Raw genomic sequence first — 13,418 nt, 5'->3', positions numbered from 1 at the left:
GGTATGTAATTGTTAAATTCACACAGCTAAGTATCAAACCTGTGTGTAATTTGTTGGGGATTCCTTCAACAGAGGACACCATGAATGTAGTCATACTGCAAACTGGTTGTCAATCAAAGCCAGGCGCTCACCTGTTTTCAACAGACAGCATAGGAATTGCAAATGAATGGAGCAGCAGTCTTAACTCCACAAACAGCATTACAAATAACAGTGGGCAGTCTGGAAATGTAAGTGTAAATAATTCTGGAAAAGCTACTACTAATAATCACTGTACCAATATATAATTGTTTATTTTATTTCTTAAACGTCTGCTTTTATTTCTTTGTACTTCAAAAGAGAAAAAATCACAGCTACAGTAAATGTCAGGTAGTAATATTTAACTGGTTTTGAAAACCTAAATGGAATGTCTGCCCAGGGCACCAGATTTAATTATGTATTACATGTGTTTTCTGTTCTTGTTTTTTGTCTTAAAATGCAATATTTTGAATGCTACAGTGAGGAATGTTGTTGTTAATTAAATATACAACTACAAGACAGCTTAATTTACGTGTCTTATTTTTTCCATAGGAGAGGTTTCATTCATGGAAGATCTTGCCTGATAACGGCCCTCTTCTCTATTCTAATTTGTTAATATTACAAATTAAGTGCTCTACCCATTCATACTTTATTTAAAGCTTCTTGCAGTGATGCAGTAAAAGCACTGTGTTTGGTAGTAGAGAGGTGTTTGATTACAAGGGTAGTAAATGCAGTCTATGTTAGCAAATTTTATCAGTAAAGGTTGGGGGAGAAGAACTAGAAAGGTATGTTGCGGAACTTTCATCATCTTCCTTTTAGTATCAGTTGGAATAGATCTTTTTGTTTGGTTTCCTGCTAAATAGTTGTTGTTACTTAACCCAGAAGGCGGCTAAGTACCACATGATCACTCGCTCCCCCACCGTGGGATGGGGGAGGTAATTAAAAAAAGGTAAAAATGCAAGAATTCATGGGTTGAGATGAAGGCAGTTTAACAAGAAAGAAAGATAAAGAAACAAAACCACAAGTAATGCAAAATGCAATTGCTTACTACCAGTTGACTGATGCTCAGTCAGTCCCTAAGCAATGGTATCCCCTCCCACCCTGGCCAACTCCCCCCTGGTTTTATAGCTGAGCTGATGCTGTATGGATATGAATATCCCTTTGATCAGTTTGAGTCGCTGTCCTGGCTGTGTCCCCTTCCAGCTTCTTGTGCACCCCCAGCCTTCTTGCTGGCAGGGCGTGAGAAGCTGAAAAGTTCTTGGCTCAGTGTAAGCATTGCTCTGCAGCAACTGAAATATTGGTGTATTATCAGCATTATTTAATCCTAAATCCAAAACAGCACCATACCAGATTCTATGAAGAAAATTAACTTTTTCCCAGTCAAAACAAGGACAATAATATATAAAGATAGCAACATCTTTGTTTTCTTTCTTGATTTGATTTTTTTCTTAGCATATTTTTAATAAGTAAATACATTTATTACCAGAATTTCATTTCTAGGTTTCCAGAAGTGTTGGTCTATCCTGCTTGGTTAGAAACTACATGAAAGAACATAGTTTAAATAATGTTTAAAAGGAATTGTAAGTAAATAGAGCAGTTGTTAAAACTCCTGACTTTTTCTTGTAGCTTCATTATGGTGTCCTGTAGATCAAGAATAAAGATACCAGTATACCAGCGTTTTATCTCAGGACTCCAGTGCAGAAGCCCACTGGCTATAAGGTTCTGAGAGAGATTCCACCTGTTTATTTGGGAAGCTAACTGTTGTTGCTAAGGTTCAGAAACTCAGGAGAGACTAAAAAATATATTTGTTCTCCCAGAAACTTAGTGTGTCATGAATAATTTCATTACAGCTGAAAGTGCTAACTATCCTAATGTGTCTTCCAGCCATGAGAAATCTCCCTCCATATACATGCATTTTTCTGTTATAGTCATTGGGATTCTGATTAACATTGTGTGCGTTTTCCATTCTGTTTCCGTGAAAATGTGGAACAGAATGTGAAAATGCAGAAGTTGACCCTGCTATTTTTCATGTACTTTCTTCTTGAAGTTTTATTGCAAGAGGCCATCTTTTTCTGTTCTCTGGCAAAACGTCATGCCATTTCTTTTACTTGATTACGTACCTACACTTCCATGATATTATTTCTGAATATTCAGTTCCTGATTTCTTATTACCAATTTGGTCTTATGTCTTTATATGTTTAACCCTTGAGTTTTGTTGCTTGCTTACTTTCACCATCTGCATCTGCTGTAACATGCTTTCTATTAGTATTAAAGTAGTCACTGTATGCTTTCCTACCTTCCCCCGTTTTTCTCTACCCTGGCACCATGTTTACATTCTTGGTTTGTGCTTTTCTCTCTGTTCCAATAAGCTTTGTCTTTCTGTCTTCTTCATCTTCATTCTCATCACCATCAGATGCTGCTCCCAAGTGAAGTTAATTTTAGTGTTTTTAGTGTTGTTGTTTTTCACGCCATAATCAGACCTTCTCACTTCTTTTGAGTCTTCAGAACTAAATGTCTCTATTCATATTCCAAAACTTCCAAAACTTCTTTCATGTGTACTGCTGTATTACATTGGTGAGGTAACCTGCTATTTTCTTTACTTCTAGAGGAGAAGGCTGGTGTAGTACTTAGAGCACAAACCTTGGGCTTGAGAGACCTAACTGGGTTTTCTGCTCAGTCATAAAAAACCTTGACTCTGAGCAAGCTGTTTAACTACCTGTTGCCTAGGTCCACAGTTTGAGAGTTTAATACTATTTCCCTTTCTATAAAAAATTATTGGAAGAATGATCCCATTAAAAATGCTGTATGATCCAGGTTGTTAGTGAGGAGGCTCTGTTTTAAATAACTTTTGTAAACTAATACCTTCATTACATTCTTACATGTTCATCTAAGTATTTATAGTTCCCATTCCTTTCTCTTGCACTATTTTTCCTTCTCATGCTAATATTACACTTATTTTGATGTTAGTACTGACATTTGCTTTCATGTTAATTGTGAACAAAAAGTCCCTTCTGATAAAAAATGCACGTTCATTCATCATCTTGGCATCGATATTGCACTAAGTTGAATGACTGCTTCTAGTGGTACATTTCTTGACATTTCTTGAATGTTCTTTTTATCTTATTTGTGAAAAAAAAAAAAAAAAAAAAAAAGGCAAGACAGATGAGATACAGGAGCAGTGGTCTTAAAGGTATCCTGTATCAGTCCGTAAGAGATGACTAAATATTTGAGAAGTTATTTCTTGTCAGATGAGTGGCAGTGTAACCTATCGTGATTTCTCTGTGGAGTCCATCTACCTTTGAGATGCATTTTCAAGCCTGGACAGAAAGGTGGAGGGCCCTGATAAGTGTTGACATTAAGGGCCAGAACATCTTCACCAGACCTGGAGGAGTCTCTCAAAGATGAAAACGAGATGGCCCTAAAATTCTTCCATTTGCTTTCTCTGCTTTTACTTTTAGGAATTACTTTTGTTTGATGACCTTAGATAATGACCAGGATCAGTTATTTTTCCTAAATATCGTCTCTTCTTGCCCCCTTTTGGTAACAGGATATTAGCCTGGGTCTAATCCAACAGCTCATCTTATTGCATTAATATTAGGGGAATAAATGTACAGTATAGGGGCAGGCAGAAGATAGGAATAAATTCAAAATAATAACTTCATACCAAAAAGACTTACTTTATATGTAAACTGTCCTGTAAATTCATCCTAGGCTTGAAATTCAAAGATTATTTTTTTCTTGCTTGTACATTTTAACCTACTGTGGATATTATATGACCCATTTTTTTTCACATATTCTTTGCAAGTTGAGTCATACAAAATTTGTGGTGCTATGTAACGTAGTTACTAAAACTTAACTAATGTGTTGGTTTTTTTTTTTTGGCCAGAAAATACAAAAGACAGAGTAGAGGCTATTGCTATCTACTCTCATCGTGGTTGACTCCTCAGAGTTTAAAACCAAAAATCTAAACATAAATGTAATCAGATAATGCTTCCTGCAGCTTAGGTGGTTGAGCAATGATTATTTATTTATTTATTTTGTGGCAAAACTACACAAATTATTATTGTGTAAGCTCTTAATGCTTTCAGCTCTCTCTGAATGGCACATTATAATCTTATCTGACGGTATATACATCTCATAGCATCTGAGCTTGACCAGTAGCTCTGTACCTCAAGCCCTTTACTTCTGGTTGAACAAGAGCGTAGTTCCATATAGGGTATTGCCTGCAGGTAGCCCTCCAAGATAAATAATCCTTAATGACTGTCTTCCTTCCTCCCTTTCCCCTAGTCTACATTACGTCAGTCACATTGTAAGGGAATAACTGCATTGCAGGGGAGTAACCATGATGTACATCTTCCTCTGACTGTAAATTAATCTATGTTGCCTGCCTATAGATTATGTGGATGTGAAATTTACATCTGAGAAACATTCTGTGCAGATAAGGGAATTCACATCCTTAAATTGAGTCTGTAGCTTATCTAGACTAGTATCTTACTTCTGGTGTTAATGTGCCTTCACTGTCTACTCATTTTAATTTACTTGTTTGTCCACTGCATTAAGGTACCCTCTGCTACCAGAAATATGTTTTTAAATATTCTTAGAAGATGTAACTATATTGTTCATGATAAGTTTTCAAAATCTTTGGATATGGAACTGAATACCTTAAGTTTTTGGCAACAAAACCAAAATAAAACTCCACAGGTTTTTAATTTCACTTAAGATCAATGTTTTTTTCCTGGCAGTGTCCCCCTTTTTTGTTTATTTTCCTTTTTTTTCCCTTCAATTTTCTCTCTAGGATAAACAAAGGATTTCAATATTTTTGAATGAAAAAAAAAATGCTAACTTTGTAGTCCATGCACAAGGGCAATCCTCAGTTTTGGATTTGCAGTGAATGGTAACAGAAGGAGAAACATTATATGCTGTAACTAGCTTGTGGTCAAAATATGAATTCTACAGCCTGTGAGTTCAGTAGGAATTTTGTCTCAGTAAACCTTGGCTATCAATTTAATTATTTTTGCTGTGGTGTCCTCTCTTGTACTTCTGTTGTCTATCAGGCTCTATGTATGTTTCACTCTTATGTAGGTAAGCTCTCTTTGGATTTCAGAAGCAATATAATTGCGCAACTGCATGCAGATAAGGTCTGTGACAGCGGATTTTATGTAGGAAAAGGTGTGAGTGAATGCATAGGTAATAATACTCAGTGGCTGTAGGGCTTACGTTTGTTGAGGTGTTTATTCTATCCAAGGTTAAGATGACCTCTAGGTTCATGTGTGTCCTCTACCTGATTTAAAGGAATTTGAATCTGAAGTTTCTGCTGCGCAGGAGGGACGTCTTGAGGTTATGCTATTCTGGGGAGAGAGGTGTCTCATTTTAAAATCCTGATTTGTTTAAAATACTTTCACATTCATTGGAGCATAAAGGAAGAGTTAAGGTTAACCCTAAGTTGAGAGTTCATCTGTAAGCTATATAGTTATTTACAGTCTGTGTGATTCAGTGTGTATTTTGTCTTTAAACAAATTAAAACAACTTTGGCAGAATTTTACTCCACTATTGTACAGAGCATTGACTAGTTCAGGTTCTTGAAACTTCACAGACTGTGTTCTGAATCAAGTGCAGGAGGGATTGAAATGTGTCTCATCACAGAGTGTTCTCACCACTGAGAGAACTGAGTCTAGTTATTAGCCTGGCTTGAAAAAAATTAAAGGGTTTCTTTAAAAAATGTAGAAACAAGCAGTACCCACAGTTTCACTTGAACACGTTTAATGTAGGAATCTGCCACATGACTTCCTAAATTTCAGGTTCATTGGAATTATACTTTGAGTGAACATATTGTCCAGGCCTACTTGCAGAGATTACATCTTCACCTTAAGCCTTTTACTTCAGAAACGTATAACTCTCTGGCATTTGTATATCAGAACAGAAATGTATAAATTCAGTAGTGTTTTAAATTTTAAAGTGTTGAGGATGTTTATTCATTAATAAATTATTTAAGAATCTCAGAAAATGGCCTTTTGAGATATAGAAACGGGCATTGATTTACTTCTTGCCAAACTTCTACTTGACTTTTTCTTATTGAACTGTTTGGGTTGATCCAAATTAGTTCTTTGTGTGAAATGCATACAATGCTTACTTCAAACTGTAAATAAAGAAATACATGAATGAATGGAAGTCATAGTTGTCAGAAAGCAAATAATTTCTGCCTGAGAGTCATTTTGTGCATAGGGACCAAACGACAATATTGTGGTGTGTACAAATGCATCTTCTTTTGAAATTTGTATAATTACAATATCTCCATGTTACTTCTGCTATCAGCTACTTTTTAAGCTAATATCAAAAATACACAGATATGCTGAAGTTGGCATTGTATTAACAGAAATTGAAATTGATCTATAATTACAACTAATTGTGTTCTAAAGGGAAAATAGATGTGTAAAAATATTATAGAGTATATTAGACACTGTTTTCTGTCTTCTACAGATTTCCTGTTCTTCAAGTCCAACTGTAACATCAACTTCTGGTAGCAGTAGTTCTTTGTCACCTCTGGGACCTCTTTGTAGACAGAGATCGTTAGCAAATGGTATTCTGTGTTCTGAGTCTAGTACCTCAGGTGTCTCTTCACCAACATCTAGCTATCCAAAAGCACCGGGTTTTGAACGAGAAGATCAGGTATGTGAATAATATGGGTGTAGAATTACAAATGCAATCTTAAGATACTTAGATTCAGAAGAAAATTTTCTCTGCCTCGCATATCTGCACTCATTTAAAACAGAGTTGGGAGCTATTTTCTGTTGAGCTAAACAGTGTCAAACTACAGTTGTCACTGGCTGAGAACACCCTTGCAAAGTGTCAACTGACATGCAGTAAGTTGTAACTTTGCAGAAGTAATGTGATTGTTATTTTGAGCCCATGTAGCCTAGAATAGAGCAAAATAACAATGGAAAAACAAACAAACAAACAAAAAAAAAAAAACGTATCCAGTCCTGGTTGGGTTCGCTTTTAATTTTTGTTGAAAACGGATGGTGAAAATACACATTATTTCTGGCTGTTGAGATTATGAACGCTAATCTTTGATTAATTTCTGTTTCTTGTCCCACCTGCAGCTACCTCTCAGACAAGTTCATTGCTGAGATAGACCAATGATAAAATACAAGCCTCTTAAAAAGAGAGAGAGAGCTCTGTAGCAATAATTGAGAAAAGATGTAACATTTATTAACATCAGTTTTGCCACTTTGTTTACCATCAGTGAGTAATGTACTGCTACAAAGCCTGTGTCTTAGCAGCAAAAAAGTCATGTGCTTGCCTTTTCCTCACATTGAACCTGTTTAGAGAGGAGGCAGTGATGGACTTTGGAACTGAGAAAAAAGCATGGAGGCTTATAAAGGGGAGAGTTGCAACTGACAGAGAGTTACAACAGAGAGCATTCACTGCAAGAGAGATTAGCAATCTCCCAAAGAAACAAACACAACAGAACTGCTCAAAGGCAGCAGGAAGACCCGTTTTTTCCTAAAGAGACAGGAGCCATGCAGAGATTACTGCAATTAAGGAAATCATTGAAAATTAATAGTCTTAAAAGAGATATTTTTCATTCTGCTCTTTAAGAACACAGTGGGCGTAGAGAAAATGTTTACAGTTTCCCTTACTTCATATGTGTTTCACTTGTTTCAAAAGTTACCTTATAAAATGGTGTTCAAGTAAAATCTGCCCTTATGTTTGAAATTGTTTTGCTTGTTATTTGTAGCATGATTACTTAAAGGGAAAATATAGGGAGTTCCACTGAAACTTTTGGCTAACTCAGGCTTCTATCTCACCAGCCTCTTGGAGAATTATTCCCCGGCTGGTGAGCACTTCAAACATGTTATTGCAGTCACAACATAGTGCTAACATGGCTACTCAGTTTTTGGACCAGAAATAACTTGCATGCACTCAATTGTGCATGTAAGTGGAACAATTGCAACTGCCTTTCCTTTTTCACGTACATTTACTTTATGAGCATTAAAATTCAGTTCTCCATATGAGACTGCAGTGAGGAAAACAGTCATCCTCTTTAAGGCATCGTTACAGGGATGCCACTGGCCCTTCATAAACTAATTAGATATTTTATAGCAGTGACTCATTAAGTTCATGTATTACATAGAGTTTTCTTGTTTTAGGCAAAGCAGCAAAGTTTCTCAGCTGAGAATCAGCAGAAAATAAGTGAACAAGACAACAAGCAGGTATTGCCAGAAGCTAAACACTGTAATATTTTGCCCTTTTTGTTCATTCATTAATGCAGTATCAAAGTTCTGTGGCACTTTGTAATATAGTCTAAGGAAAAATTACAACTAGTGACAAGACAAGAGGCAATGGACACAAACTGAAACAAGAGAACTTCTGTCTGAATATCAGGAAATGCTTCTTTACTGTGAGGGTGACTGAGCACTAGAACAGGTTGCCTAGAGAGACTGTAGAGTCTCTGTCCTTTGAAATACTCAGAAGCTGTCTGGACATGGTCCTGGGCAACCTACTCTAAGTGGCCCTGCTTGAGCAGGGGAGTTGGACCAGATGATCTCCAGAGGGTCCATTCCTACCTCAACCATTTTGTGATTTTGTAGTACAGGCTGAGAACAAGAACTAACTCTCTGGGAAGCAGCACTGTGTAAAAGTGCCTGAGGGTCTATGTAGACAGCAAGCTAAATGTGAGCCAACAGTGTTGTCTGGCTGCAAAGAAGACCAAACGTTATCCCATGTTCTATTAACAGGAGCATGGCAGTAGATCAAGGGAAGGGGTTACTCCCCTCTGTTTTGCACTTGTTAGACCACAACTAGAATACCACATTCAGTGTTGGCCCCCAGTATTAGAATTACATCAATAAACTACTTAGAGCAAGCAAATTCAGTGAAGGGCTGACAGGATGGTCTGGAGCACTTGCCCTGTGAGGAGAGGCTGAGGAAGCAGAGCTTTAGCTTGGAGAAAAGAAGGCTTCAGGAGGACCCAATAGCAGCTTCTCAAATACCTATGGGGAGCTCAAGAAGACAGAGGCAGCATGTTCACAGTGGTGCTAGTGGGTGGACAAGAAAGAACTTACTAAACTGAAACAAGAAGCTAAGACTGGATATAAGGAGAAGTTGTTCAGCATCAGGAGAGTCAAGCAGTGTTTGCAGAATTTGCTTGTACACTCTTCATCCTTGGAGGTTTTCAAGACCAGACTAGCAAAAACACTCAGTCACCTGGGCTGACTTCATAGACAAATTAGCTGATCAAGTGGTTGGACTAGATGCCCTGCTGCAGTTCCTTCCAACCTGAATTACATGAATTTTCCTATTATCTAATCTTCCTAAAAATATTTGCAGGTTGTTTTCATATTTTTATTCTCTCCTTATTAAAAAAAAAAAAAAAAAAAAAAAAAAAAAAAAAAAATGCACTTAATTATTGCAGAATGTTTGAATTCTGCTATGTAATTATAAAATTGTTGACATCTTTTTTTAATAACCTTTCTCTCCTGTCTCATTTCTGTTTATTTTGTCTCTCTGTTCTGTTTAGATATCCTCCAGAATGGAGTTTGGAAGTCACAGATAGTGTCAGTCTTGGTCTGTCAAAAGAGAGGAAGGAAAGGAACCTTTGAGCAGCCCAAGTGCATCTCTGTGGAAACAGGGTGGGACAAGAGGCTTGCTGCTTCTAAATGTGTTAGGCAGAAAAGAGTAAATAGTCCAGTAGGTATAGGTGTTTATGCTGGGGAGAAAGAGTACTAATTGAAAAGATCCATCAGCTTTGTATGGGTGTGTGAGGTTTCTTCACTCTACTCTCACCAAGAGGCCTCAGCTTAAGAAGGGGCAGGCCCAAAGGGCATATATTTTGAGTGATAATTTTTCACTAATATAAAAAGTCTTAGCATGTTGCATTGATATATTGGAGAATATGTTGTTAATTCAGTGTAAATTTTAATGGCGGAACAAAGCTTGGAAAAGCCTATCATAGAATCATAGGGTAGGTGAGCTTAGAAGGGACCTCTGGAGGTCTGTAGTCTATCTTCCCCCTTGTCAAAGCAAGGTCAGCTAGAACAGGTTGCTTAGGACCTTGTCCGGTCATGTTTATCTTCAGGAAGGAAGACTCCACAGCCTCCTTGAGCTATATGCTTCAGTGTTTGGCCACAATCACTTTTTTTTTAAAAAAAAAAAAAAGTTTAATGTCTAAGTTACTGCAGTCTAATGTACTGCAGTTTGTGGCTGTTGCCTCTTATCCTGTCACTGGTTGCCATTAAGGAGAATCAGGCTATGTCATATCAGGTTTAAAATTAATGAAATTTCTGGTTTTGTAATTTTTTTTAAGACTGTATCACAACAGCCTGAAATCCCTAAATCCTTTTATATGTCATAGGTTGTATAGTTCGTAGTAAGATATATACAGTTCATTTAGAATATTTCTATTTTTCTGTAAATCTGGCTGTTAAGTAGAGTAGTTTTTCCTAACAATAGCTAGGGAAGGAAGTTGGACTTCAGCTGAAATTGCAGCAAATGCATGGAACAAAAGCATTCAATTACATTTTGTATATGCTATAGAGCAGCTCTGCTCCTCCCAGAAAATTTTGTGACAGCAGTTAGGACCTGAAGAGCAAGATGTCTGTTGTTGGGAGGGGAAAGGCGGTAGAGAGAAGTTGTTTGGCATTGATGAAAGGATCTTCTCTCCTTTGAAATAGATATTTATTTCTGCTTACACCAGATGAAAGAATACAAGCTTGGGAACAAGATTGTAATTGTATTTGCTAATCTTGCAGAGTTCCTTGGAAATTGTCTTTTTCATTCATTATTTCAAAGTTATACTGTAAAATACAGTGCGTGTCTTACACAGTGAGGGTGGCCAGACATCAAAACAGAGAGCCAGAGAGGTTGTGGAATCTCTATCAACAATTAAAACACGACTGAACAGTCCCTGTTGCAACCTGATCTTTTAGTATGGACAGAGATATTTGTCTTATGTCCGTGGTTCATTCTGATGGTCATTATCAGTCTCAGTCTTGCATTATGTCTACTTTTGAAATAGGAAAATTTACATGGTATTAGTAGAAATCAGGAGAGTACTCAGTAGATACTACACAATCATGGCTCATCCCATAGAAAGCAATGAGAGGATTTTGGATTGATTCAGTCACAGTTAAATGTTGTTTTCTTAACCAAAAGACTCAGCGAAGTGGGTAAAACAATAAAAAGAATTCATATACTGGAGATATTTCACCAAGTCCATGTAGACTTTGTGAAGTTATTTGCTAGTTTAGAATCTTTGTGGTTACATTTTGTTTGTATTTATTACATTTTATAATTTAATTGTATGATTTCTATGACAACAGTATTCAGCTAGAAAGAAGTAGCACAGATACAGGTCGTTATGTGGTACGTGTGTGTAGTGCAGTCATGTTTCTCAACTGTCTAAACTGAAGATCAGTTTATGTGCCAATTGTATTTAGATTAAATGGGAAAAAATGCAGATCAAATAAATAGACGTACAATATGTGTACAAATGTATTATGAAATGGTACAATTACTCGGCAGATATTTTCCTTTTGAAAAGGGTCGTCAGACTTCAGCTGACTGACTATGATGGTAGAGCTCATTTGAAGTTACCTAAAAAACTTTTTTTCTGAAAGCAGAATTCCCTTCATATGATAGCCACGTCTAACCACATTAGAGAAATACACATATTGGTAAATTATAATGAAGATTATTCTAGTCTATTAATTTAGAGGTTTCTTTTAGAAGACTTTTAGAGACTTCTCCCACCAAGAAGGAGAGAAGGGTGATCGTGGTGGGCGACTCCCTTCTCAGAGGAACAGAGGGCCCTATCTGTCGGCCTGACCCCACCCGTAGGGAAGTCTGCTGCCTCCCTGGGGCCAGGGTCAGGGATGTCGCCAGGAAGCTTCCCAGCCTGGTTTGCCCCTCTGATTACTACCCGCTACCGATAGTCCAGGCTGGCAGTGATACCACTGATGAGAGAAGCCTGAAGGCTATCAAACGGGACTTTAGGGGGCTGGGACGGTTAGTGGACGGAGCAGGAGTACAGGTGGTGTTTTCGTCCATTCCTACAGTGGCAGGGAATGGTTCAGAGAGGACACGAAAAGCCCACCTGATAAACACGTGGCTCAGAGGCTGGTGCCAACGCAGAAGTTTCGGGTTCTTTGACCACGGGGCGCTCTACTCGGCACCTGGCCTGATGGCTGCAGATGGGTCCCAACTGTCCCCAAGGGGAAAACGGATCCTGGCCCAGGAGCTGGCAGGGCTCATTGAGAGGGCTTTAAACTAGGTGAGAAGGGGGGCGGGGATGAAACAAAGCCTGTTGGAGGTGTGCCAGGGGGAACAGTGGCAAGGCTGGGGGAGAAGGCTAAGGCTCAGCTGAAGTGCATCTACACTAATGCACGCAGCATGGGCAACAAGCAGGAGGAGCTGGAAGTCATTGCGCAGCACGCAGGCTATGACTTGGTTGCCATCACGGAAACGTGGTGGGACCACTCTCATGACTGGAGTGCTGCAATGTCTGGCTATAGGCTCTTCAGAAGGGACAGGCAACACGGAAGGGGTGGTGGAGTGGCTCTCTATATTAGAGAGTGTTTTGATGTCGTCGAACTTGAGGCTGGGAATGACAAGGTGGAGTCGCTATGGGTTAGGATCAGCGGAAAGGCCAACAAGGGAAGCATCCTGGTGGGGGTCTGTTATAGACCGCCAAACCAGGATGAGGGGACGGATGAGGAGTTCTACAGGCAGCTGGCAGAAGTTGAGAAATCGTCAGCGCTTGTTCTTGTGGGGGACTTTAACTTCCCAGACATATCCTGGAAGCACAACACAGCCCAGGGAAAGCAGTCCAGGAGGTTTCTGGAGAGCGTGGAAGATAACTTCCTGACGCAGCTGGTTGGCGAGCCTACCAGGGGAGGTGCCCCGCTAGACCTTCTGTTCACTAACAGAGAAGGACTGGTGGGAGACGTGCTGGTCGGGGGCTGTCTTGGGCAGAGTGACCACAAAATGGTAGAGTTCTTGATACTCGGTGAAGTCAGGAAGGGGATCAGTAAAACCGCTGTCTTGGACTTCCAGAGGGCTGACTTTGAGCTGTTCAAGACACTGGTTGGCAGAGTCCCTTGGGAGGCGGTACTGAAAGACAGAGGAGCCCAGGAGGGCTGGGCGCTCTTCAAGAAAGAAATCTTAATGGCTCAGGAGTGGTCTGTCTCCACGTGCCCAAAGACGAGCCGGCGTGGAAGAAGACCGGCCTGGCTGAGCAGAGAGCTGTGGCTCGAGCTTAGGAGAAAAAAGAGGGTTTATAATCTTTGGAAAAGAGGGCGGGCCACTCAGGGGGACTACAAGGATGCTGCGAGGCGGTGCAGGGACAAAATCAGAAAGGCCAAAGCTCATCTGGAGCTCAATCTGGCCACTGCTGTTAAGGACAA

General features: G+C 39.1%; 1 protein-coding gene across 10 annotated transcripts in view; it reads left to right on the top strand.

Moving 5' to 3' along the window:
- Positions 1 to 13,418, top strand: part of LOC118174124 (putative E3 ubiquitin-protein ligase UNKL) — a 50,836-nt gene that overhangs the window by 23,547 nt on the left and 13,871 nt on the right. For 5 of the 10 annotated variants that reach the window (XM_035339222.1, XM_035339224.1, XM_035339218.1 and 2 more), the window contains 3 exons: positions 73 to 227; positions 6,493 to 6,681; positions 8,166 to 8,228. The exons of 1 other annotated variant lie outside the window; for it this stretch is intronic. In XM_035339222.1, coding sequence (XP_035195113.1) covers positions 73 to 227; positions 6,493 to 6,681; positions 8,166 to 8,228 — 407 coding nt within the window. Of the gene's footprint in view, positions 1 to 72; positions 228 to 1,699; positions 1,711 to 6,492; positions 6,682 to 8,165; positions 8,229 to 13,418 lie in introns of those variants that run through there. 4 more of the 10 variants (XM_035339220.1, XM_035339226.1, XM_035339225.1 and 1 more) reach the window with 4 other exon arrangements.

Source organism: Oxyura jamaicensis, chromosome 14, assembly GCF_011077185.1.
Source record: "Oxyura jamaicensis isolate SHBP4307 breed ruddy duck chromosome 14, BPBGC_Ojam_1.0, whole genome shotgun sequence".
Taxonomy (NCBI): domain Eukaryota; kingdom Metazoa; phylum Chordata; class Aves; order Anseriformes; family Anatidae; genus Oxyura; species Oxyura jamaicensis.
Note: the sequence above shows the minus strand (reverse complement) of the source record. Positions and strands in the feature narration are given on the sequence as shown.